The sequence below is a fragment of the Pyrus communis genome, chromosome 5 (genome assembly GCF_963583255.1).
Source record: "Pyrus communis chromosome 5, drPyrComm1.1, whole genome shotgun sequence".
NCBI classification, from domain to species: Eukaryota; Viridiplantae; Streptophyta; class Magnoliopsida; order Rosales; family Rosaceae; genus Pyrus; species Pyrus communis.
The window spans coordinates 16713494-16740603 of NC_084807.1; the positions used below are offsets into that span (position 1 = coordinate 16713494).

The 27110-nt window shown below is 38.4% G+C and overlaps 1 protein-coding gene and 1 long non-coding RNA gene across 4 annotated transcripts; both read left to right on the top strand.

Moving 5' to 3' along the window:
- The first annotated feature begins 13478 nt into the window (after nt 1–13478).
- LOC137734997 (uncharacterized) lies at nt 13479–15369 on the top strand. The gene is made up of 2 exons (XR_011068596.1): nt 13479–13718; nt 14697–15369. It is a non-coding gene; the product is annotated as an uncharacterized lncRNA (long non-coding RNA).
- A 1095-nt stretch (nt 15370–16464) lies between these two features.
- On the top strand, nt 16465–22157 carry LOC137734995 (C-terminal binding protein AN-like). 3 transcript variants are annotated; one of them, XM_068474346.1, is made up of 8 exons: nt 16466–17204; nt 18033–18201; nt 18295–18425; nt 19081–19872; nt 20007–20054; nt 20156–20269; nt 21217–21309; nt 21626–22157. In XM_068474346.1, exons 1-7 carry the CDS (start codon nt 16602–16604, stop codon nt 21289–21291), a joined length of 1932 nt encoding a protein of 643 aa, XP_068330447.1. In that variant the 5' UTR covers nt 16466–16601; the 3' UTR covers nt 21292–21309; nt 21626–22157. The 3 variants fall into 3 exon arrangements, 2 of the variants coding, with proteins under 2 accessions (XP_068330447.1, XP_068330446.1); XM_068474345.1 differs by lacking the exon at nt 21626–22157 and having other exon boundaries at nt 21217–21561; XR_011068595.1 differs by lacking the exons at nt 21217–21309; nt 21626–22157 and having other exon boundaries at nt 16465–17204; nt 19976–20054; nt 20156–20193.
- The last annotated feature ends 4953 nt before the right edge of the window (nt 22158–27110 follow it).

The following is a 27110-nucleotide window of genomic DNA, read 5'->3' on the forward strand; positions in this document are numbered from 1 at the left end:
TAAAGCTGAGGGACCATCGCTCTAATTGGGTTAAAGTTAAGGGACCATTTGTCCAAGTGGGTAAAATTTGAGGGACCATTGCTACAATTATTCTCATTCCATTTTCTATATTTGCCCCTTGATTTAGCTTCACGTGCATGACACGTGACTCATTTTGACGAAAATTCTAACGAAGTCGACGAAAATGATCATTGTTGCACGTTTTGATGAGTTAAGAGACCAACAATTACGAATTTTTATTTGAGAGACTATTACTTCAATTGAATTAAAATTGAGACTATTTACACAATTTCTTCCTACACATCAAGGAATTGCATTAAGATGGCACAATAAAAATTAATTACACTAGGTAGCTAGCTTAATTAGGAGTTAGTTGTTAGTGTTGAGTCTGTTCCACTACTTTTGAGCTAACATTTCGGTACTTACAATGTTATTAGTGTTGAGTCTGTTGACTGCCTGTTCTTTTCTGGGAGTTTTGATAGAGTGTATTTTTACTCAATATTATTTAGTGTGGTATATATTTATCATTTTATTTATTATTATTAGATGAGTTTGAATTTTGAAATTTGTGCTTATCTACTACATGACGAATCTTAAAATTCAAACTTATTTAACAATAATAAATATAATGATGAGAATACATCACTCTAAAAGTAGTAAACAAAAATACTTCCGTTTTGATAAGGTGACAATCGATGTGTAGGAATCTTTTGCTTTCTAATCAATCATGTAAGTTTTGACAATTCTAGACTAGGCTGAGTAGCCGCCCGCCTTTTTTGCATGGCTGCCTACGTGGAACTTGAGGTGAGGTCCGTGCCTTTGCGAGGGTCCTAAATATTTTCACAAATATATATATATATGAGATGGATCTAATTAAACTCCTCCAATACTTGAGTTAATTAAGAGTGTTTACTCTTTCATTAAGATTCCGAGTTGATTTAATTTATTTTCTTCAATTATGGTTTTGTATAAAGAATCAAATAGCTTAAATCTCATGTTTGATTTTATTGTGAGTTCAACAGGCAATTGACGTGAAATGACTCATTCTTGTCAATAACTTTGTTGTGGGCGAATTTTGATGCCTTTCATGTAATTTTCTTTTATCTCAAGTACAAAAATTGAAAGCTAAAAATACAAGGTGGGACCACTATCCTATAAGACTATCTCCAATGGTTGGACTAAAAGCTAAATATTTTAGTCCGAAAAATTTAGCTTTTAGCCTAGAAACAACTTTTCTGTTCCAACCGTTCTAGTCTAAAATTTTAGTTGGGGATTATTAAAGAATGAACTTAGGCTTTTTTTTTTGTTAAATTAAATTTTTTTAAATAAATATGTAGACTATCGTAAATTAATTTTATGAACATTTTAATCTAAAAAAATTTAAATTCCGATACATATTGGGTGAAGTCTACTCCGATTTCTGGGCTAAATTTTGGAGGGAATTTGGCCTTGATTTAGCATTTAGCCCAAATTTTCCCCTTGGGTTGGAGTGGGTTTGGGGGGAAATGTTGGGGGGTAATTTGGCTTTTAGCCCACCATTAGAGTTGGTCTAAGGAAATAAGAAAACTTTGTTGTCTTTGTTATAATACTATAATTTTTGGGGCCGTTCCTTCTTTAGTTCCTCGTTCATGGGATCTTCTTTCAACTCTTTGATTCCTTATTTGTTAAATTTTGTGTACAACAGACGCCCAATATTATGGTTAGTAGTATTCATTTTTACTTGTAAATGAGAGATTACCAAGAATTATAGTATTATACCAAAGGCAACAAAGTTCTCTTTATTTCCTTATAAGATAGTGGTAATAATGTCGTTCAAATCAAAGGCTATACTTTGTTGCCAAAAGCAAGGATAGTGGTATTATACCAAAAGCAAACGATATTCCTCTTTAATGTCGTTCAAATACTATACTTTGTTGTCCTTGGTATAATATTATAGGTTAGTAATAATGTTGTTCAAACTAACCCATTATGAAGCTTACCCTACTCTTCTACTCTCTTAATGCAGAAAATATCGTTTCCTAAAAAAAAATAAAAAAAATAATTGCTGTGTAACAAACACTTACCTTGATTTATGAATGTATGTGGAGTGGGCATTGGCTTAGCAAGGCAGGAAAGCTCATTAGCAGCATGGTTGGGCCACATATGGGCTTCGTTCTATATCAATTCATACAAACAAAGTCCAATGGGCCTGCCAACAACCTGCCCATTAAATTTGGGCATGGATTAGCACCGCTTTTAAGCACAGTTCATCGTGAACGAGATAATGAATGCTGGAACTTTGTTTAATGTTGTCTGGAAGAATTGGGAATACGTAACTCAACAATAAACAAGGGTCTCAAGTTCTTGGAATTGGCGACCTCGCCAGGCCATCCTTCTTTGAATAATATTTAGAGGTTCAAAAAGACGCTAGGTGCTAGTCAAACGGTGGGCTGGAGCGTAGTGTCTAGGTGGCTAGACGGGTGATGAGTCAATTTCATATTATATATTTTACCGTATTCTTAGTATGTTTTGGTAATTATTTTGGTAGAATTTTAATACTTTGTTTTATATTTTTAATATAGGACATTTGAATTTCTCTGGAGCAAAATGTGATCAAACAGACGAATTTTATAGTGATTCACGGTGAAGGATGTTCATGTGTCTCTTGGCATGTTCGTGTCAAAATTTGGGATTTTTCTACCAAGCGGTTATTTTCTGGCGATGGAATAAAGGAGCAGTATGCACTGTTGGAAATGACGTTTCTAGGCTTAAATTGCATTTTTAGAGCCCAGGATAACCTCTAATGGGTTCGTGGCCTTCTGGAGAAGTGTTTAGAATATTCCAAACTTTAAATCCTGCTATATTGGGTAGGTTTTGGAGTAGTTTAGGGGTCCAAAACGTGGCTGTTCAGATTTTAGGTGAATTTCATCATTTAATTTAGGGTTTTGTTTCCTATTTTATTCTAGTATTTAGTTTCCCAATTGGATTGGAAGACCTTTGTTTTAGGAGGATTTAATTTTTACTGGGTTAAATAAGCTTGGCCAGCCCTATTCCTAGTGGCTACTTCTTCTACGTGCATTCTGAAAGGGAGGAAATTGGCCAAGCGTAGAAATTTTCAAACTTTTTCATTTAAAGTGTTTTCGATCTTTTATTAATTCAATAAAGAACTTTGTGATTTTTATTATGAATATGCATAACTAATTCTTTTTTTGCTAGGGTGAGGCCACATGCCTTAGCAAGAATATGTAGTTTCTCTTCAATTTGCTTATGATTATATGCATGTAGGTTTTCGAATAATTAATCACTGGTTTATACTGTCTAAGTGTCTTGATGATTCACGACCATTAGAATGTTTAGAAAATTAATTTGATGCAATTTTGGTCTGAGGTTGGTACTTGAAAAGGCTTCTTGTGATTAATTTGTGTAAGTCCACTTAGGATGAATACCATGTCTTAAGGGTTGTATAGCTTTTCAAAAGGTTTCACAAAACTTAATGAGTCATTTATGTTTAGATTTGATCTGAATACCACAGACGGATTGCATGCTTGATATACGCTCTATATTGGGGGTCCAAGTAGGCATATATTAGGAAAACCTAACCTTTGAAATATGCATGTATAGGTCATAAGTAATTGGGAGAACCATATAGGATTGTTAAGGTGACGGCGGATCCCCAATGCTTTCTTAATTTGATTTCTACAAAATTGTTTCCTTTTTCCTCATCTTTAATATTGCATATTGGTTTACTTTTATTAATTAAATTCGTTTTTATTAAATTAGGTCATAAAAATCATCTCAACTTTATGTTTTACAATAATTATTTGGAATTTTGTTTGCTTCGAATTATTTAATAATCCATGTGGAGAACGACCTTGCGAGATTCATTTGTACTACAATAACCTTGTCATTCTTGCAAGTATTATAGGAGTTTTTAACCCTTTTGCGTGTGTGGTAAAATCCCTATCAACATGCCTAGGAGGAATTTAGTAAATTTAATATATATATATATATATATATATATATTGTATATAAGTGTCTATTTGTACATAAAAGACACATAATTGTATACTAAATCGCAAAATAAAATGACATGTAGGTTATAAATAGAACATATTGAAAACATGGAAACAAGTATATAATTAATGTTTACCCAAGTATTCAACAAGTCTCATACATTTTATTGAAAAACTAAAATACAAAATGAAAGTTATCAATTTTCTATCTAAGTGAGAGTCAAGACCCAGGTGGCACCTAAGTGGGTTTAGGTGCAATTTCTTAATTTTCAAACGCATAGGGACTAATCATGGTGATGGCCAACCGTCTAGCGCCTAGGTGGAAATTTTTAGAACAATGCTCAATGTTCTTAGTTGATGTGGCTCAGTAAAAATTGCTATGTGTTCTTTATTTTCTAAAGCTGAAAAATAATAATAACATGTTTGTTATTTTTTTAAAAAGTGATTCATTTTGGCGACTAATTTTGTTGATCTATTTCTCAGTTTCAATGATAACTTGGGCAAGGTTAGCCTCTTTGCTTTTTCTGTGTTGGGTCACTTCCCGTTATTTTATTCAATTGTTCATGTTGGAGCAAGGTACTTTAATTCTCCATCAACAAATAATCTTGAACACATTAAGCCTTATACACCATCTTTGCTTGTCATCATAAGAGCAGGGGGACCTACAAGAAAGCACTCTAATGCTCAAGTCAGTGTTCGCTCAAGATGCTTGTGAAATATAGAACGATCTCAAACCTCCCCATTGTTTCTCTAACACACCCTTATGCTGGTGGGATTATTAGCCTTTCATAAACATTCAAGTCTTGGGGTCCAAGTTCCAATGTCCTTCTATTTCTCCATGTTCCATGCAGTGGGTGCAAATTATGTTGCTTGATTGTAGCTCCACTCCTCGTGTGTGGCATGCTAATGGCTTGTTTAGTGGAGGAATAATAATAAATAACATCATAAGAATATGTGTGTGCACAAATAGGGATATATGTGCGCATGAATAAGGATATGTGTGTGGAGGACGGATATATATATATATATATATATATATATATATAATACTAAGTAAATGTGAAAGAAAAATAATAAATAAATAATTGGGAAAAGTGCCAGGGAGCAAGCTTAGAGAATTGGAAAAGTGATCGATAAATGCTTTGGTTTTAGCAGAGTGATGTTGTGTAAACTGAGCCAATTTCGGTGCAACTTGTCTTTTTTTTTTTCAAAAAAAAAAAAAAAAAAAAGGGTGTCAAATGTCTTTCATAAGTTATGCAAAGAGTGTCAGTCGGCTTTCGTAAGTGAGGCGAAGAGTGTCAGTCGACTTTCGTAAGTGAGGCGAAGAGTGTAAGTTGACATTCGTAAGTTAGGCAAAGAGTGTTAGCTGGCTTTTGTAAGTTAGGCAAAGAGTGTATGTTGGCTTTCGTATGTTAGGCAAAGAGTGTCAATCGACATTCAAAAAGTGTCAGCTAGCTTTCGTAAGTTAGACAAAGAGTGTCAGTCGACTTTTGTAAGTTAGGCAAAAAGTGTCAATCGGTATTGTAAGTTAGGCAAAGAGTGCCAGCCAATTTTCGTAAGTTAGGTTAAGAGTGTTAGTCGACTTTTATAAGTAGGCAAAGAGTGTCAATTGGACTTCGTAAGTTAGTTAAAGAGTGTCAGACAACTTTAGTAAGTTAGGCAAATGGGCAAATGGCTTTAGAGAATTAAGAAAAGAGTGTAAGATGACTTTTGCAAAAATGAAAGTGTCAGATGGCTTTGGAAAATTTAGTTTTAGTAAATATGACTTCAGAAAAAGTGGCCATAGTAAATTTGGCTTTAGTAAGTAGTTTGGCTTTAGTAAAAACGGCTTTAGGCTTTAGCTTGGCTTTAAAGAATATTATTTCATGGGCCTCATGTGATCGAAATCTCAATTTTCCCCTATTTTACACACCAATAAAAAAGGGAAAAAATGGGCATTATGGGAGGATGAAATTCGGTTTTGACTCATAGGCCAATACCAATCATCTTAAGAGATGGTGTTACATAAGGCAAGCCTATGATTGTTAGACTAAAGAGAAAACCCTACAAGAAACATGATAACCTGGCGTGTGCCATGACTCCTCACTCTTGCATAGGAATGAGAATTTGTATGACGTTGCACGGAGAGCTCGAGAAAGGTAGAAGGAGGCAAATAACTACCTCCACTATGGAAGACCATTAAGAAATAGTGAGTGAGGGACATGTTGTGGTATTTGCTCTCCAAGCGTTAGAATTCTATATATGTGGAGAGGAGAAAAAGAGTAAGGTATGCAATCGAAACCCCTAACTAGAGAATACAAATTCAATTCATTGACTTAAGCGTTGGAGTACCTTTTGCAGGTACCCTCCCCCACCTTAACGAAGCTTTGGAGAAAAAATATTCAGGGTCGCTTCTCGACACGGGATTCGACGAATGAGCAGATTATAGGCAAAGAAGTTGTGGAGGAATTTCTTCGTGTAGGAAATCTTTCTCCAACAGTTCACCTTCACCTTCTCAATTTTTCCTTTTTAATGAGTAATGTTAGGTAGACCAAATTTTTAAACCAAATTTGCAAACTAAATTTAGCACGTTAATCAACACTTAAGTAATAATTCAATCATCAACCCCCACATAATTTGATTTAGAAAATTTGATTTAAAAATTTAACTCTGTTGCAGTCCTATTAGATTAGGAATGTGATCATGTAAATCCTATCATATCTGGGATATCCTTATGTGATTCTACCAGATCTCTTAGATTAGATATTATCCTATTAGTGTTATAATCATATTGGAGTAAGGAACTTATATTCCCTACTACTATAAATAAAGGCACAATGAGGTGGAGTAACACACACCTCACAATTACACTTCTCACTCATTCTCTCTACTGTGTGGCATCCCCTCTCTCTATGTTATCTTTATAATGTTTAGTAAATTATGCTTATAATACGTTATTAGCATGCTCTTGACGCTATTAAAGAGAGTTTATTCTTCAATCTGGGGAGTATTACATTTTAATCATTCCTTTTATGATTAATTTATTATTTTGTTGAATTAATCTAAATGCTATTGATTCAATTTAATTTTTCTTTGTTGAACGTGATACAATGCATTGGATATGCAATTTCGGCTTTCCAAGAAAGATCTTCTACAAATTCAAAGGCTTTTGTTGTTTTCTGCCAATCATGTACACTCAAAATAAAGGAAGAAATTTGAAACGACCAGGAAGCATGAAAACATTCTCCATGATTACGTCCATGAATGAGTACGATTCTAAAGTTTATAAATCCAATCGAATTTTGACTGGAGAATACTTTTCCCGTCCCTCTATGTTTCCAACTTGCTCCTAAAACGGTAGCGTAGAAAACAAAAGTTTACCAAATTCTCGAATCTGATTACTACCACAAATGTGAGAGAAATGTATAGATTCAGCTTCAGCTTGAGTATACCGAACAGTATAGACCCAGTTTGGCTGGAGTTTACCGAATAGTGATACCTAGTTTCAGCTAGGGCCCACCAAAATGTATTTTCTGCTTCGGCAGAGGCGTACCGAACTGACCTCTCCAGCTTCGGCTGGAACCTTTCAAACCCAAGTCTAGGTCTGTCACTCTCACAAATTTCGAGTTTGTTACAATATATGGTAGAATCAAGGCCTGCCAAGGTGTGGCATCATGCCTGAACCGAGATCCTTGACACCTAAGACTTAAAACTTAAAGAATAAGGAATAATGTTCCTGAACCTCAACCCTGTAGAATTTACATTTGTTTTGATATGAGAGATCATTGGTTATGCACTTCTTCTTGCCCCTACCAATGTCATTGAGGAGTACCATTCTCATAGTCAATATGCGAGACTAATTTTGCTCCACCAAACATCATTGGAAGAGCAGAATTTTGATATGAATGGCCTTGTTGGCCAAATCCCCCTAGTAACTTTGGTATACTTTGTGAACATTTTTCTATGTTCTTGGGTTATGGATAATCTAATTGATATTGTCCTCGAATATAAGTTAATTGAATCATGTTTCTAATACATGTGACCGAATTCAATTAAACATGTGACTAGGTACGAATGTGGGAAAGTTAGTTGTATGGATGAATACAATACTATGCGCACGAACTTTATACCTAAGTCACATCTCTAGCAATGACTTTAGGTCTATCCAACCTAATTAAGAGCATTGGCATACTCCTCATTGTATGAATGGTACTAAATTTGGATCATGTGCTACAACGCATCTCCTTGCCTTAAGTAAGGATCATGTGCTTACAAGCACACTTTGCCAAGCCTGCTCGTTGGGGAAATTGATTTTCTAAATCATCTATAACAAAGATACGAAATGACCTTATTTTCCTAGTGGATTCAAGGGAATATATATGGACTAATCTAACCAAAATACGAACAATATAAATACTTATGGCTTTGGTTGATGAATAGACAAACTGGTCTCATATTTATCCACACACATTGCTGCTAAACTTCATGACCGATTTAGGGGTTCACCACCCTCATTATCCCATAAAGTTTGGAAGATTGGATAATGCCAAATATTTTATGTCAACAGTTTTCGATAAAGTATTGCATGTCTTTTGGGATAATTGAACATTGAATTCCCATGTTCACCTCAAAACAGCCTCGCAGATTGATCATAAAGCGCAATTTCAATGATCGCCCGAATCTTAGTGAATGCACCAAGCTTTCGGTTTCTGCCTAGGGTTATGCAATCCTGTACGTATCTATGTTGGTCCACCTCGAGACCCATTACCACCCAACGTATTTCGACATTACATTTGGTTACTGGGTATGAACTTGACATTTCGTACTTATGCATTTGGGTGTGCATTCCATGTGCCAAGTTGCGCCACCTTAACGTACCAACATGGGTCCTCACATAAAGTTATGAATCTTTGTCGATTATGATTCTCCTTCGCACTGACTCTCTTAAAGCCTTTTCAAGCGATCTCTTTACCACTCATTTTGTAGATTCTCACTTCAATAAGAATGTCCTCCCACTATTAGAGGGAGATAAGAACATCAACATTCCTGTAGAACGACGCGAATTTGCGTTGACGTTGCCCACTATGTCTCATCTCGATCCCTCTATCGCATAAGTATGATAAGTAAATGCAATGTATTCTAGCTTTCAGAATATTGCTCCATACGCATTTATCTGATCTAGCTAAAATGACGAGATAATATACCAGTTGCAAACATGCCTACAAGGATAAATGTACATCTTATAAATCAAATTTCTTTCCCTATATCAACTACTCAACCAAATATAATTCTCAATTATTTAAGGCTGCATCTAACCCTATTAGACTGCCTACGTACCTTTAGTGGGATCAAGCCTTTCTAAGTTCACAATTCAATTCCAACCCAATTCCGAAAATAAACAATTAATCGAAATATCCAACATTTGTGTTAATAATCGAAATACGTTAAATAGATACCAAAAACATAATTAGAATAATGAAATTCACATAAAAATGCAGTATCGGCTCACTGGCCATGCGTCACCGTAGGCGTGGCCGTGCATGGTGGTTTCTGGTAAACGGAAACCCCAAATTTCGACGAACTCTAAAAATTACCAAATTTTACAAGGTTGTAGAACACAACAAAGGGAAGAACTTTTATACCTGGGCCGAAACCTAGTTTGGCCAAGAAACACCTCAAATTGCCCTCAAACCGCCAAAAACCCTTGATTGTGGGTGTTCTTGATTCATCTCCAAAACAGCTCTGACGCCCTAAAAAATGCATTGGCTTTGTTCTTGAGGTTAATGGGAGTCCATTGATTGTGGTGATCGACGATAACCGTTGTCGAAATCACTGGAAAAAGGGGAAAACCGCAGGAAAACCGGGGACTTTAAGGCTGTGATTTGTAAAATTGGGTTAAAAATCGAGAAATATAATACCACACGGATGTTGGGCTCGCCAAGAGCTTTCCATAGACATCAAAATCACCTCGAACGGATGTCGGATGTGAGAGAAACGACAGGGTCAAGAAACCGAATCGGACTACCCAATCACCCTTAAAATGGGTCGAGAAAAAAGGGCCTAGTTGTGTGTTTCTCTTCCCCCTCCTTTCTCTCCCTCCTCCTTTTTTTTATTGGGCCCATTTCATCCCTCATTTTCCTTATTTCTCTCATTTCTCTTCATCACAACCGTTCATCTCTCTTCTTTCTCTTCTTTTCCTTTCATCCCAGCCACACACGTGGCACACCTCATTGCTCCAGAAAATCTGGAGTCTTCTAGATTATGGTCAAATGACCATTTTGCCCTCAACTTTGATCGTTAATAACTCATTCGTTGTAACTTCGTTTCGCAAACGGTTTTTGGCCTACACGCTCATAGGGTCATCCTCTATTCAAGTATATCAAGAAATACGATAAAATATATGAGGATAAAAATAAGTCCTCATATAATTACATTAAGCCAGCTAGGGGCATTTTCATCTTTTCCACTTAATGATAAATTTTACGATGTAATTTATAATAATTTTCGGAAACAAAACTTTAAAAGTTCTTAATTCAATTTTTAATACCCATAAATTGATTTATTTTCTATTTTTCTTCACATATTCATATATTTAAATTTTCAGGGTATTACAGGTATGCCGCTCCTAAAGGACGGTTTGGCCGCCCCTATTGGACGGTCTGATACCCCGGCGGATAGCCAATCAACCTATCAATCTGAAGTACTACAGATCACTTAGTTCATAGGATTCACTTCCCTAGAAGAGGAAGATCATGACGCAACATGAATCCATACTCGATCTCTGTCTCAAGGCATTTCCATCTCATAAAATTAATCCGGATTACTCCCGAGACTTGAAGTTCTTAGTCCAGTATGCTAGTTTGGATGAGATAATGGAATTAGAATGAGATTATCATCGATGATGTTTTCACTTACATGGTAGCTACCGGCATAAATGAAAAGCAACGATATCGAACCGTGTTCTGTTGATTAGTGACAATGTAGAAATGATTAGACAATTGAAATTACAATCCAAGTTAAATTCCTTACCAAAGTGTGTTTGTACCTATCATTCCTACATTGCCCAAGTAACCCTGTTATGTTACAAGTAGGAAATGAAGCGTAATGAGATGAATGAAATAGTGCGATATGATGCACGCCTTATAGCACAACGTTTCTCTCAAATGCCATGTGATTGACAACAACATTATGAAATGTGGTTAGTGTTTCTCCATGGGAATATTAATACGGAGATTTACATGTAAGTTCTCGAATAATTACATGTACTGGTTCATATAGTTCCAGACCACAGAACACTCTCTCAACTTGTTTGAGGCGTTCACTTACGGATTGAAGCAATCCCACAGATGTGGTATACCCGTCTAAGTGATTATTTGATTAGTTAGGGATATCCATTACATGGATCTCACTACGACTTTAGAAGAGCTTGAAAAAACTACCTCACACCTGAAGAAGGAATTTGAGATGAAGGATCTTGGGAAAACTCGTTTATGCCTTGACATGAAGATGTTACCTTTGAGTATACCTATGATCTTCCATACGCTATATCCAAATGAGACCTTTGAAGAGGTTATGGAATCTGAAGTTCCATATCTGAGTTCAACTTTGACCTTTTTTGTACTTAGTTCATTGCGTTAAACATGACATCTTCTTCAATGTTGATCTATTGGTAAAGATGCAGCTCCGCGCCATCATATAACCCCTGAATTGGTATTCAAGATGTTTTTCCGCTATGCTAAAAGATACTATGGATTTGGGCTAATCCCAACGCATCCCGAGCGGATCCGACCCCCTGATCCTAGGAATGATGTTTGCCTTATTTGTTATGCTGATGCATGTTACTTATCAAACTCGCACAAGGCACATCCTTATGTCTTTACCATTAGGGATATCGCAATATCTTGGAGGTCTAAGATATGACCTTAGTTACGAAATCTTTGAATCGTTCCAAGACTTACTACACTTCAAATTACCACTCGTGAGACATGGTTGAGAGTTCTTGTTGAGCATATTTGAAGTACTTATTGTTTTCGTCCATCGTTGAGTCCCAACAACGATCCATGAAGACTATGTCACATGAATCCACCCGACGAAGACATGATACATCAATGAGATCAACACCAAGACATATTGCGTCTACATCTACATCAGCAAAGCATCAGGAGATTGAAGTCATGCAAACCAATCCCAGACAACCTTGTCGACCTCTACACAACGTTATTGCTAAAGTTAACCTTCTAGAAGCTTGTCAGAGGAATTGGTATGCCTAACTATTCATATGCAATGCTTGTAGTTCTCATTTGGAAGTTTTGTCAAACTCAGGGGGAGTATCCAGAAGTATACTCACTTGACCTTAATGTACTCTTTTTCCCTAAGCTTAAGAGCATTTTTCCCACTGAGTTTTGCTATCTAACTAAATTTTGACAAGGCACCCATCCTGGGCTGGTCATACCCTTGTGAGATTCTTTATTTGCGTCCAGAAGATGTTTAGTTTTGATTTAATGCAACTTCTCACTTTTCTCCTTAGTCTATGTGTTTTCCCCCACCTTGGGTTTTACTATAGCGAGGTTTTGTGAGTTTTACCTTTTATGCATTATTCCGTTGTTTTGAGACTCACATTCGCTCATTGTGCCGACGAATTTATCAATTGTACTTACTTCATCGTTGAAGATCTGATGAGTCATTTGTTTGACTATTTACACATTCAAAGGAAAGTGTTGATGTCCATTAGATTAGGAATGTAATCGTGTAAATCTTATCATATCTGGAATATCTTTATGAGAGTCTACTATATGTCTTAGATTAGATGTTATTTTATTAAAGTTGCAATCCTATTGGGGTAATGAATTTACCTTTCTTACTACTATAAATAAAGGCACAATGAGATAGAATAACACACCTCACAATTACACACTCTCTCAGTCTCTCTACTATGCCGCACCTCCTCTCTCTCTATGTCATCTTTATGTTGTTTAGTAAATTATGCCTACAACAAACTCCCTATTTTAAACTACAATTTTATGCTTCAATTCTATCATATATTGCCAGTATAGCTTAATCGTGAACTCAAAACTAGATAAGTCCAACATATCCACTCTAATTATAGCTTAACTGATTCAAAATGCAAAATACGATTCAGCACGAACCACCAAAGCGAAACTAAAGAGTACCCAACATCACCGTCACTAATACAACCCTAAACCCTATTTGCCACAATCATCTCTCTCTACAATTAAAATCTGACATTAACATCCGAAATCAAGCAATTATTTTTCCAAGATCATACATAATAAAAAAATAAAAATAAAAAAGAAAAAGAAAAAGGTACAAATCCACCTAAAAAAAACGGAGAAACGACAAAGATTTTTCATTTGTTTTAACGACGTGTCACGCACGGATGACTCCTGCATGCATGCTGCACCCATCTTTAGCCAATCACCTCACAAGTACAAAATTCCAAATCCACGTCATCAATCTTTCCCATGGATTGCTACATGGCCGCCTCGATCAATTCGGGTTCTTCCTCGTTTTTTTCTGCCGAAACTCGGGTCTCCGCCCCGTCAATCGAGGTTTATATCGCCGGGTGTTGCTCCGGTGTGCCTGTGATATTGACAAAAAACATACAGCTGAGTCCGAGGAGGAAGGCCCCCCAGGCACGCTGCGCTCGATGCCATTCCAGAGGATGAGGAGGTTGGGAAGGAGCACATCAAGGGCTGTAATGGGATGATTCACCATCGGAAACTTCAGGTATTGAAATGTTGCCATTGATTTGTAGTTGAAAGTTTTGTTCTTTATTTGGATTGAATTTAATATGGTTTCGGTAATCGTTGGTAGCTACCTTGTGAATTTGTGAGGATTTTGGTGGTGGCGGTTGTAGAGAATTTAGATTTCTGATTAATTTATGTAGGTGGGAATAATTCATGTCAAAGGATGCACAAAGCATATATGGCTATTGTAGATGGGAAATTGTGTTTGCAAGTGTAGGTACATGTGTATGAGGCTCTTAAACTACGCTTTTGATTTTGATTGAATTGCAGTGTTTTGAGGCTCTTCAAAATGCTCCATGAGTCGCTGTTCTGTCGAACATACTTATTTAAATTAAGGGAATGTTGCTGGTAAGTGGGATGATAGTATAATCCGCCATTACAGCTACAGGGGACCGAAACTTTGTAGATAATTGTTGTGGATCATGTATTTAATTTATTGCTCTCAAGTTTGATCCAGTACATTTCAAAACCTGTCGGTTCATATCTCATAGATTATTTATATCACTTGGAAACTATCCATTTTGTGGTTTTCTAAGTGAGGGAGAAAGGGTTGCGTTAGGTTTTTCCCCCTCTAGATATGGTTATTGAAGGTTTCTGTTAGGATGGAAATGTTTGTTGTTTCTTTGATAACTTACCTCCCATTCTAGGGTCCTTTACTTCAATTTTTTGGTGCACGTACACACGCGAAAAATATAGCTCATTGGGGGAATTGCAGCTAGATTAGCTTCATTTTGCAAATGCATTAGTAGCGGTATATGTTCTTTTTTCAGTGCGTTTTTCTGAGCATATGATTCCCAAGCTTTTGTTGGCGATTAATCTTCCTGCATTTGTTATCGTTTTGGGTTGGGTTAGGCTTTAGCCCCATTACTTAGCCAAGCCTCTGCACTGGAGGAAAGAAGCATATTTATCATCTGTAGTTTTAACTGACTTGGAGTCCTTGATTGGCGATCGTATGCAGATTACAGACTCTGAAATTGAAGAGTATGAGTCAGAAGGGAAAATTGGACATCATTTCTACTCCGATGAAATGTACACTGGTGAGAACGGCCAACTCACATGGTTCAATGCTGGTGTTAGAGTTGGTGTTGGAATTGGCCTTGGGATAGGGATTGGTGTTGGATTGCTCATGCGTTCCTATCAAGCGACTACCACTAATTTCCGGAGGAGGTTTCTCTGAAGTTGATAATCAGAAATGCTTTTGGGAAAGTCAAGGGGAATACAATAATGAAATATTGAAGATTGTGAGGAAGAGAGAACGGCACGAACACAAATCTGTTGAGCATGAGTTTTTGCAGTCAGGTTGGAAGTTTACTTCACTCCAAAGGCCGGTTACTGGACCATTGAAATGTTGTTTCAATGAAACATCGTCACGGTGACAATGTGGAGAACCAGCTTAGCCTTCCGAGGCAGGAAAAAAAGCTTTGAAGATCTGAGGGAGCTGTAGGTAATAGCGAAGACTTGTTTAGCAGCCGGCACAAGCTTGTACAAGGTTTGACTTTGCTTTCTTGAAGATGCATGTATTTGTCTATTTTTTTCATATCTTGTAGAAAATTTTGCGGTCCTTGGAGATGGTTGGGAAAGTTCATATCATGGATGTTTTTGTAGATAAATGTAGAGTTGCTTCACTTGTACTGATGTGTTTTTATTTTCTCGCTCATTCCTCCGTTTAATAAAATTCGATGTGAGAAAGCAGTGCGCAAGCTGTTGATGAATAATTGAATTGTTTCTTCTTGCTCTGTAGCCTGTAGGTAGTAGATACATATGTTTTGTGATGAGATTTTGTATTTTACATGAGATTATCATATGTCATTCATGAGACTTCTTGTGTACAACTGTTGTACGCAATGCCTTTTCTGCGAGGTGTTAGTACAACCATGATTCAGAACCCAAATTATGCAAGATGTGTAGCAGCCAAATCATATTCCCCTCTAATCCAATAGTAATATACCAAACGAAACAAACTAAACCAAAGTTGTACTACAATTACTCACCCACGCTCGATCGCTCTCTTACCAAGACTCCGAATGGGTTAACTTTCTCAATACCAAACTACTTAGTAGTCCACGTGCTAAGCTGGATTTTCTTTTCTGGTGGATATGCATCTGGTCATTTTATAAGAGAACTGTTATCAACACTTTCGCGAGAAAAGTATATAAAAATGTAAACTGAAAATTTTAGAGTATTAATAAGAATTCTTTTTGTTAGTAACGGGCAATAACCAAAATAAAATGTTGGAAATAGTAATTTCAAATTAGTCAAGCCAGATAAGGGTATATTCCAAATCCGTAAGCATAAGCTCCATACTTCCCATGACTAGGACATTTTTATGGTGCTGCTGGCCGGACAGGATCCTCTCCTAATGGATCCTCATAACCAAGCGATATGGGCTGTTAAATGAAAATTCAACGGCTACAAATATAAGGTTCATTTAAAGTTATAATAATTATAACTGTTGGATTTTCATCCAACAGTCCACATCCCTTGATTATGAGGATGCTCATTCTTAGATTAGGAGAGGATCCTGATCCTGCTGGCCGTGGTACGTCAAAAGATACTGCATTCCTTTCCCTTTCCTAAATAAGGGGAACAAAACAAAACAAAAAAAAAAAGTAAAATCACAAAAAAAAAATTTAAAAAAAAAAATAAGTGTTGGGGACATGAGGGGAATTTTGGAAAATGAGAGGGGCAAGTAGTGGGTGAACAGAGCGGCAGAGCCAAAGAGGAGTAGGGGGGTGCAAGGATGGCCACTCGAAGCTCTCAACTCTCCAGCAAAGAAATGAGAGCCATCACTGGACTTAACCCCAAGAAATGCCCAAAATTACAAGCGTAAAACCCTAATCCACCATCACCACCACCACCGACCATGAGCACCACCAGATCCCCTGTGACAATGCCCCACCGTAACAGCCCTACCACCTCACCCTCATCGCTTCCCTTGGTCATCACTCTCAATTGCATCGATGATTTTGGGATGGAGCAGGACTCCTTGTCCGGCGTCGCCGCCGTCGAGCACGTGCCGCTCAGTCGCCTCGCGGAAGGCAAGATCGAGTCTGCCTCCGCCGTGCTCCTCCAGTCCCTCGCCTACCTCCCACGGGCCGCCCAGCGCCGCCTCCGCCCCTACCAGCTCATCCTCTGCCTCGGCTCCGCCGACCGCGCCGTAGACTCGGCCTTGGCCGCAGACCTGGGGCTCCGGCTCATCCACGTAGACGTATCGCGCGCCGAAGAGATTGCTGACACGGTTATGGCGCTCTTCCTCGGGTTGCTGCGCCGGACGCACATGCTCTCCCGCCACACACTCTCCGCTTCGGGATGGCTCGGCTCGATCCAACCGCTGTGCCGCGGGATGAGACGGTGTCGAGGCTTGGTTTTGGGGATTATCGGTAGATCTGCGTCGGCTAGGTCTCTGGCCACAAGGAGCTTGGCCTTCAAAATGAACGTTCTCTATTTCGATGTTCAAGACGTAGAGGTACTGATTCGATCAAATTTAGTTCTCGGAAACTCATATTCAGCTAAACTGAACTAAAAATCGATGTTTAGTGGCTCGAAGAGTGCATCTTTTGAAGTTTGTGAATTCATTTTTAAGTTTTAACATTTGAGTAGCTGAAATATGTGACATTTGAATGTGCGTTTTATTGTTCATATTGATATTGCTGAGACAGTGAACTTCTTTCTGATGTTTATTGAAGCATATTATGATGGAAAATGTGGAAAAGTTTGGGTATTCGATCCTAATCTACGTTCCCAACCTAAAATGTAGTATAACTGTATAATTGACTATGAATCTGGTAGCGGAAAAAAAAAAAAAAAAAAAAAAAAAAACCGAGAGAGAGTAGATTTGGTTCATTTTGATGTTTGAAGTTAAATTGTGGTTCATTAATATTTTCTTTTCGGATTGGAAATGGGTTAGGTTTATTGGAGCAGAATGCATTACTTGTCGAGAAATTGTGGACTTTTAGTTTTTTACGTATTTAATTGTCTATTGGGGTGGTGGGTACACGTTGATGTTTTAGTTGCGAAGTACTGCTTCCTCGTATCCTAAAGATTATATGAATTCTGGAAAGTATAGTGTCTTGAAATGGTTTCACTATATATTTTTCAAATTAAGCGACTTGTAAACTTAATGAAACTTCTTATGGAAATAAAATTGTTTTTGTCACTTTTATTGATGGAAATTGACTAAGAATTGGCACTATGTACTTTTTAGTTTGGAACTAACTTTAGCGTCTCATATTTGGTTCTTCTGGTTGAATTTATTATGTACTGTATAAACGTTTTGCCTGATACAATATCTCAGGTGAATGGAAAAGTGAGCAGGTCTCACATAAGCTTTCCGCCTGCTGCCAGAAGAATGGATACACTTAATGATTTATTGGCTGCAAGTGACCTCATCTCACTGCACTGTGCTCTGACGAATGAAACAGTTCAGATTCTAAATGCTGAATGCTTGCAGCATGTAAAGCCTGGTACATTATTCTTCATTTTGATCCCTGTTTAAGGAGTTTTGTGGTCCTTGTATTTTATATTAGCATGGAATGATTTTAAGTCTTGTTGTGCAGGTTCATTTCTGGTAAACACAGGAAGCTGTCAACTATTGGACGATTGTTCTGTGAAAGAGCTTCTGATTGATGGAATTTTAGCTGGTTGTGCTTTAGATGGTGCTGAAGGGCCACAATGGATGGAAGCATGGGTATGCTAACTCTTTGTGGGCTATCTATATGTTACCATAGGCTGTGTAACTGTGTCAATTTCTGGCAAATACTTGTGCTTGATTGCTTCAGTGTGCTTTTCATTATATCCAGTTAGTCTAGTTCCTCTTTCACTCCGTTGCTGGAGTTTTTGCCACTTTCTTGCCATGTTTGAATGTCAGGACTTGCTCATAAAAGCTTGGGAGCTTTCAACTATTTATAAACCATATTCTCTTGCGAACTGTACGCATTAATAGGCAACTTATTTGTATGTCTGGTTGTTTTCTTTCTAGCCTCGCCCATCTTCTCATTGATTGCCCACTTGGTATCTGAATTATTAGATGTAGATTTTTCTTATAGGAGTAGGAAAAAAAAATGCACCTACATTCTTAGCATAAATTGTCCTTGAACTAACATGTGGCTCTGTAGCCTTTCTTTGAAACCACATGGTGTTTTGTGTGCTGTTAAAATGTGATAAGATAACTTTTGGGCATGAAAGGCAGAAGGGTATGGAAATTTCACCTGCTTCTGGATGATAGTATATTCTATGTATTTTTCGTCTTTATTCCTACACATGCATGAATGATGCCCATCAGGAGCATCTTAATTCGATATACCAGGTTGGTGCTAAGATATCTTATCATGGGTTTACTTCAGGTAAAGGAGATGCCCAATGTGTTGATACTGCCACACAGTGCAGATTATAGTGAAGAAGTATGGATGGAGATAAGGGAGAAAGCTATCTCCATATTGCAGACATTCTTTTTTGACGGGATTGTTCCAAAAGATTCTGTATCTGATGAGGAGAATGAAAGTGAAATAGGTGATAAAAATGAAGAGTCGGATAAGCTGGACAGAGAAAGTAACTTGCAGCTATCCGTTGTTGAGCAACCAACTGAAGTCAATCATGCAAGTTCAGAAAGCTCTCAGAATAAAGAAGCTATTAAATCCAAGGGGTCTCTTAGCCAGCACCAACTTTCAAATTTATCTCAAAGTGCCACTCGACCTGATGTAAGACGAGGCAGATCAGGTAAGAAAGCCAAAAAGAGGCATGCACAGCAAAAAACCCGGCAAAAATCAGATGATCCTTCACGAGAAATAGAAAGTACCTCGCAGCAGGAGGAAGATACAGCTATGAGTGGAACTGATCAAGCGTTAAGTTCAAGTTCTCGGTTTGCCTCCCCAGAGGACTCGAGAAGTAGGAAAACTCCAATAGAATCAATGCAAGTATCTCGTTCCGAACAGCTTCAAAAATCTATTAAGAGGCTCAGTGGAAAGCCTGGTGAGCTGTTGAAGGATGGGTATGTTGTCTCTTTGTATGCAAGAGATCGTCCCACTCTCCATGTCTCAAGGCAAAGAGTTAAAGGTGGTGGTTGGTTCCTAGATACTATGTCAAATGTAACAAAAAGAGATCCTGCAGCGCAGTTTCTCATTGTTATTAGAAGCAAGGTAAGTATGCAAGAACTCACTTATTCTCTTGGACCTAAAGACCTAAATTGTAAGCCTTTTATTCAATCTATGCTGACTACTGTGTTAATTGCAATCTGGTTAGCTGATATGAGATAATCGATTCCTTATTATAGGACACAATTGGTTTGCGATCTTTCGCTGCTGGTGGAAAGTTATTGCAGGTAATATTACTTTGAATGAGATTAAAAATTGATCTTAAAAGTTGACTACCTGACTATTTAAACATCTGGGATTAAAATCAAGTGCTACATTAACATTGCAGATAAATAGAAGAATGGAATTTGTCTTTGCTAGTCATAGTTTCGATGTCTGGGAGAGTTGGATGTTGGAAGGTACCTTGGAGGAATGTAAGCTGGTTAACTGTAGAAATCCTTTGGTAAGTTCCTTTACTAGTTATTTTATGTAGTTGCATTGCATTCTGCTTTCAGGTATTTTAGATTGTGAATTTGACACTACGTACATATTTTTTGAATGTAAAAAACACGTACTTGAGTGTATTTTTTTTAAATTCCGTTTTTCGTACATGTCTTAATGATTTGTTGAATTGCACTTTTTAAAAACTCCAACGTATGATACAAGTAGGTACGTACTTTTCAAGTTTAATACTCTAGACACATTTTTCAATAATACATATAAAGTTCACGTATTTCTATATTTATTTTTAACATATTATTGGAAAACAAACATAAATAAATATTAAAATGTAAAAAAAGGCCAAATTTTCAAAGTATCGTTTTAGATAAGTTGCTGAATAATACATGTATGTATTTTTCACGTACTATACTGTTCTGTAGTTTACCAACTATGGTGCACAGTGAAGAGCAATGGTAGTTCTATAACCATAGGTGATTAAGTTTTCTTTGGACGAACATCTCTCTTCCCCCAACCCCGAGCATAAATAAAGAAGAAAACTCTCCTGTTTAAATCTTTGGTCTCCCGAATCTATTATTTTAAATTATTTTGTGCTTGCTTTATATTTATTTTTAAGGGTTATACATTAACTGACCAGGAAACAATACTATAAAAATTTGCCTCTTGTTCTCCAGACTCTATGTTGTAATTCTCTGCCCAAATAGTAGTAGAAGTGCTAAATTGTGAGGGTTTTGTTTGGCTAATTAAGTCGAGCTTATTATTCAATGAAGGACGAACTTATTGTTCAATGAAGGATAATTTTCTGATGATTTGCTCTTATGCCTCAGAGTGAACATTTTCTGTTGTCAATACTGCATATGTTCATTCCATGTGAATTTCATAAAACTATAATTATTGCTGCCAATTTCATCCCTCTCATCTTCCGAATGCTTCATTGATACAAAACTGTAGGCTGTTTTGGATGTAAGCATCGAGATTCTGGCCACCGTAGGGGAAGACGACGGGGTTACACGCTGGCTTGATTAGACTGCGACAGGAAAAAGAGTAAGAATCCTAACTTTTTCATTCTGATTCTTTCCTCTTTCTGAGGCTTGTATCATTTTAAAACAGCTTGAAACTTGTAAAGCGTTCTAATTCTTATTATTTTTGGTTCTCTACACTTCCTTTTTTCTCTGTTTTTTCCGGGTTTTCCTCGCATAATGTTATGAGCTGGTAGAGGATTTGTGTTGTGGGTTATTCAGCCTCCAGACATGAGGTTCATGTATTGTGTAATGTATAAGTGATATCCTTTGTTCCGAGGGATGGCGGTTGTATAACTCATCTCTCAGGGAAGTTTCTCCATCATCGTACCAATTTGCAGATTTTCGATGTGCTTATTGTGCGGAATCCAGAGCTGTGACGTGATGCAGCATTAGCCTTACTAAAAATCTGTTCGATGTTTGTTGTCCACAAACCATATCTGCCTTCCTGTTGGAATTGCTGTTATGTGCTCGAATTCATTTGAGACACGAGCAAAACTCGTGCAAGTACTTGGAGTAAAGAGAAATTTCTGTTGCCCTTTCACTTTGACCCACATTGCAACGATAACCATTCAAATTTTGAGTGCAAAGAGAGGAACTCACTGCTCTGCGAAGTTTATGTCCGCGGTTCTATATTATGGACGGGGTACGGGGGTAGTACAACGAACTCGGGTTAAAAACACAAGTAATCAATAGTTTTGTTACTGAATGGCCCCTATAAGCAAACTAAATTGCAATTTTCTCTTCGTTTTTCTATTATATTTGTCTCTTTATCTCTCTTTTTGTATGAAATACTTTAGTTGAAAAGCCTTGGTTGTCTTTAACCGTACCCATAGTATCATGCATCCACTCTTGACATATATTGGCATAAACTTTGGGCATATGTCGACATAAATTGGCAGGTGCCAACTAGGTGCTTGATGAAATAGTCCAATGAAGCTTTTTGGTTAATATTATGACCCTATTGTTTGAAAATTATGACTACGCCACTGCTTACAAATATGATAATCAAAATGCCAACGACTAAACCACATGGCTTTTCTTAATTAACCATGCAGTTTAGTTTGACCAACTAAATTAATACTCCTTCCAAGTATGTAAAATTGAATCAAGATTCTCTCTTGAGCTTAAGAGGATTAGCCTCTTGAGCAAATCACACGGACTGTTGATTTTTTATCCAACGGCTATAATTGTTATAACTTTTAGAGGGGCTCCTTGTTTGTAGCCGTTGGATCAAAAATCAACTGCCCATGTGATTTGCTCAAGAGGCTCAGCCCTAAGCTCAAGAAAGGATCCTGATCCTGTAAAACCAACATGTGGGTGCAAATTTCTTCATCCTTGTTCTTAGACAAAATTGCACCTACAAAACAAAAACATCTTTGGTCAAGGCCAAGAGCCTCACGTGCCCACAATGAATTTAAAAGGGGGGGGGGGTGGTGGTGTGCGCTTTGGCCACAGAACCTCCGATGCCAAAGTTAGAATTTTTGGGGAAAAGTGTTTGAAAAATTTAGAGAATTTTAACAAGAGAATTGGAAATGAACTTTGAGGAAAAGAATGAGGTTTAAATAGGAGAGTGGCCGGCCTCCTAGGGTGAGAGAGGACCGGCCACCTAGCCTTGTTTGTGGGCTAGGTTCTTGATTTGTGTTAATTTGGGAGTTATGGAATAATTACCTAATCAATTAGCTAATTAATAGAATAATTACCTAATTGATTAGCTAATCAATATAATAAAAAGGAAGATTTTGGGAGTTACATTGTGGAGAATATTGGATGAGGATGGATGAAATAGATTTTGAATTGTTACCTATTTTGGGCACTTTTGACTTGGTTGTGGGATGATTGCATGCTGCTCGCGCGTAGAAATCCTGGTATGCCTCAAGGGTATTTTTGTCCTCTTATATCCAAAAATCCACGTGTCACCTTGTGATTATTTTTGGCCCCATAAATGCCCCCACACCTGTTGGGCTGCTCGTAGGAAAGGGCAACATGTGTAGAGATCTTCCTATTTTAGGAAACTTAGGACTGCTTCCTATTTTGATGTAGATTCCTTTTTTAATAGGAAATTAGATCCTTCTAGGAAAGGGAAATAAATTTCTCTCAAGGCTTATTTAAGTCCACCTTAAGTGGGTTATTACATTAACTTTGAAGAGCGATTTATTCTATCCTACAAGAGAGAGAGCTCAGAGGATATTTGTTCCCCCTCCTCTAGCAATCTTCTACATCTTGCTCGTGCAAAGGACCGTCTGGCGTTGCTTTCTTTGTCTTCTCCATGCCGCACCGATGTAAGAAAAATTTAATTTTTCTTGTCTTCTTTTTGGATAGTGCTGTCGCAGGGCAGCCGTCGAGGTGGTGTGACACGTTGGCTGGCAAGGGCCAGGAGTCGGTTCGGCATGGGCCGAGGATGTGTTGTGGCAGGGACCACTGTTTTAGGCTGCTCGACTTGGCTAGAGCCAAGGGCAACTTGTGCGGCTAGGGTCATGTCCTTTAGGCTCTTAGACTTGACACGGGCCAGGCCGGTGATTGGGAGAAATGAGGATGTTGCGAGCCTCATGGGCTGCTGAAATGCTGGATATGCAGGCCTCCTGCCTACTAGTCTGAGAGGAAAAAAATGAAGGAAAAGCCAATATGGGTTGAGCTCTCCTGCTGAGTATCGTGAATGGCGTTGGCTGCTTAGTCATCTTCGTTGAGAAAATGTGGGCTGCTCCCGAGAGAGGAGATGAATAGGATCAAGGGGATGCATTGGCTCGTCCAATCGTTGTTTATGGATCCCGCTGTAAGTGAAGGTGGGAAAAGAGATTTTCCCTGCCTGCTCAAGAGATGCCAACTGAGAAAAAACCAAAGACTTCTTCCGCTGCTTGTGAAGGTCCGCCTACTGCCGAGAGGCTTGTGATTCACATGATTTCTTCCAATGGAAAGAAAAATGAGGCTGCTAGATCTGAGCATGTGGCGTCTGCCTTGTCGAGAATGGCTTATACAATTATTGATAGGACTGCTCAGCGTAAAGGTCCTATCATGCCCCTAGTGCTGAAGTCTATACCAAGACGTGCATTGGGAGCCAAGTCCAGTTCACCTTTAGAGAGGTATGCTATTATGAAGAGCTATAAGGTAGACTCTGCTACTAAAGTGGAGCCAATGCCCACTTCCTCTATTGTTGAGATTGATTTGCCTGTTGGGAAGGAGGAGACTGCTCGCATAGGCAGCTGTGAGAAATCCACTAAGCCTGTTTTAAGGAGGCTGCTAAGATCTGTGTGCTCTTGAAAGTAGATCTGCTTAAAGACATACACTTGTGCCAAGTTTGTTGATGGCATTAGAAAGGTTTGTTTGCCCAAGTTCATTTGCGAAGCATACAACCTAATATAGAAGGACTGCTCTGCTTGCTATGATGCAGATATAGCAAAGCTGCTAATGACGTGGTGAAGACTATTGCAGCTTATTCCTCAGCCGAGGAGATCAAGAGGTTGGACTCTGAGCTCGTTGCTTTGAAGGGGTCTAATATTTCTGCCCCTACTTCTCTGCAGCTTGAAACCGCTTGCTAAGAGATCGTTGACTTGAAGGCTAGACTTGACGCGATCCAAGTTAAGTATGAAAGTGCAGAGACGAAGATTGGATGTTACATACCTTAGATTCATGATATTGAGTTTGCAATTTTTGAGCTTCATTTCGTTGCTTATGTAAAGGATGAAGAGTTGATTATTGCTTATAATCAAGTGATCCACTTTAAGAAAATCGTCGATAGGCTTGAACCCCAAGTGTTGGAACTTCAAGGTGTACTGAAGATCAACGAAAGTCTAAAGAAGGAAGTGGATGAGCTACAGCGCGCCTATGTTGGTTTGCTCGAAGAGAATGTGCAGCTGAAGGGTGAGAAAGATGGGCTCGAGGTTTCTAGACCTTCTTTATTCCTCCGAAAGACTTGCTTGCTTTTACTTTTAAGGCTTCCATTGGTGAAGTAGTTGAAGAAGTTGGTGTATAGGCTAAGACAGCCGTGGGTGAAGCACTGGATGATGATGCTGCTAAGAGCGTCGCTGCTGATGAATGTGTGGTGACTGAGTAGTCGTGGGATGTCCAAGCTACTAAAATGTAGTTTTCTAGGTAGCTTTTAGGATTTTCTTTGTTTTTCCTTGTAGTTCTTGTTTTTCTTGAACTCCTTCGGCCTTTGCTAGTTGTTTATCAACATGTTTTCCTTGATTTTCTTCATCTTTGCTTATTTTGTTCATGCCCTAACCTTTAGACTTTATAGACCAGTGGCAAGCATGCTACTTTTCTATAAGCAGATAGGCTCGCATAGCCTATGCAGCCGTAGGTGTTAGTGTAGAACTTTGCAAAGTTGTTAGCCATAGGGTTGGCAACCGAATGTCTTACTTACAAAAGCAGACAAGTCCGCGTAACCACTAAGCTGTTAACCTTGGCTTTCTCCAATTTCGTAGGTTGTGTAGTAAGTATCACAACACTTTAGAACTTAGTGTAAGTTGTTCCGTGCTTGGCAGAGGTGAAGCTTATCGACTACGTAGCATGTCGGCAGTGGATAAAGTTTCGTATATGCACGCTAGCTTGTTTAACATTTCACAAGAATGTGCAGTTGTATAAGTCTAGCGTGGCTTTACTGCTCGAAGGGCAAGCTGTAAGCAGTCTTCTGGAAACTGTAGGCTACCTTAGTGCACTCGGTAGTAGCTTTAGGGCTCTAGGGCAGCCGTCCATTGGATGTACTGCGTAATGTGCCCCCTCCGTCTCTAGGGCCCAGTTCTCCACAGATTAGGCCAAAAGACCCAAAATCCTTTAATTAACTAAGCCTTGAAAAAGACCATTGTGGCTACTTCTAGGAATCCCAATGCAAGCCATCGTGCATCTAGTTATACTAGGGCAGCCAGGCTCATCCACGTCTGGATATTCGGAGTGTAGAGTTCATCCTCCCGTCTTGGAGAGTTGACCCATGTGGGTGTCGAGGAATTTGTTTACCCTTTCGCACTGGAGAGCATGGTTGGTCCTTCGAGAGGCACAATTCCTGCGATGAGTCCCTAAAAAGGGCATGGTCTTCTTTTGCAGTGTAGGAATGATCAGTTGTTATAAGCATGCAGCTAAGCCAAGTTGTGATTACTTCTAAATTCCTCATTGAAAAAGAGTGAAACAAACCAGAGCTTAGCTATAAAGTAGAAACTGCATACCAACTGGATAGTCCTCGGCTTGTGAGGTGGTGCTCGTCGAGCTGCTTGAGTCTTCGGGCTTTGATGTAGTGCGAGGTCACATATGGTACTTCTTCGTATTGTAGGCGCTCCACTATTTTTTTGATCTTTTTGTCGTTTCATGGTGGTGATGGTGTAATTAATCTTGTCGCCTACTCTGCTGATCTTGTACGGACCTTCCCAAATGGGATCCATCTTTTTGGAGCTTTTTCTGTGGGCAGTGATGAAAGCTTTTCTTAGGACTAGATCTTCGGGCTGGAACTACGGGATCTTGGCCCTTTTGTTGTAGCTGGAGAGGAGTTGTTGGTAGGCTGCAATACAGGTGATGATCTGCTCGCACTTCTCCTCTGCTAGATCTAAGCTTGTGGCCATCTCTTTATTGTTCTGCTCAATGCTTGGTAGTAGAGCGATGATACTTGGCTTAATGGCATTGGAATGAATGATTGCTGCTGATCCAAATGCCAAAGAAAAATGAGTCTCACTGGTTGCTCATCTTTTGGTGGTGCAATATGCCCATAAACATCTGAGGAGTTCGTCTAGCCAATTTCCTTTCTTGTTGGTGAGGGATTTCTTGAGGCAGTCGAGGATCATCTTGTTGGATACTAAGGCCTGCCTATTGCCTTGAGGATATCTTAGTGTGGGCATGTGC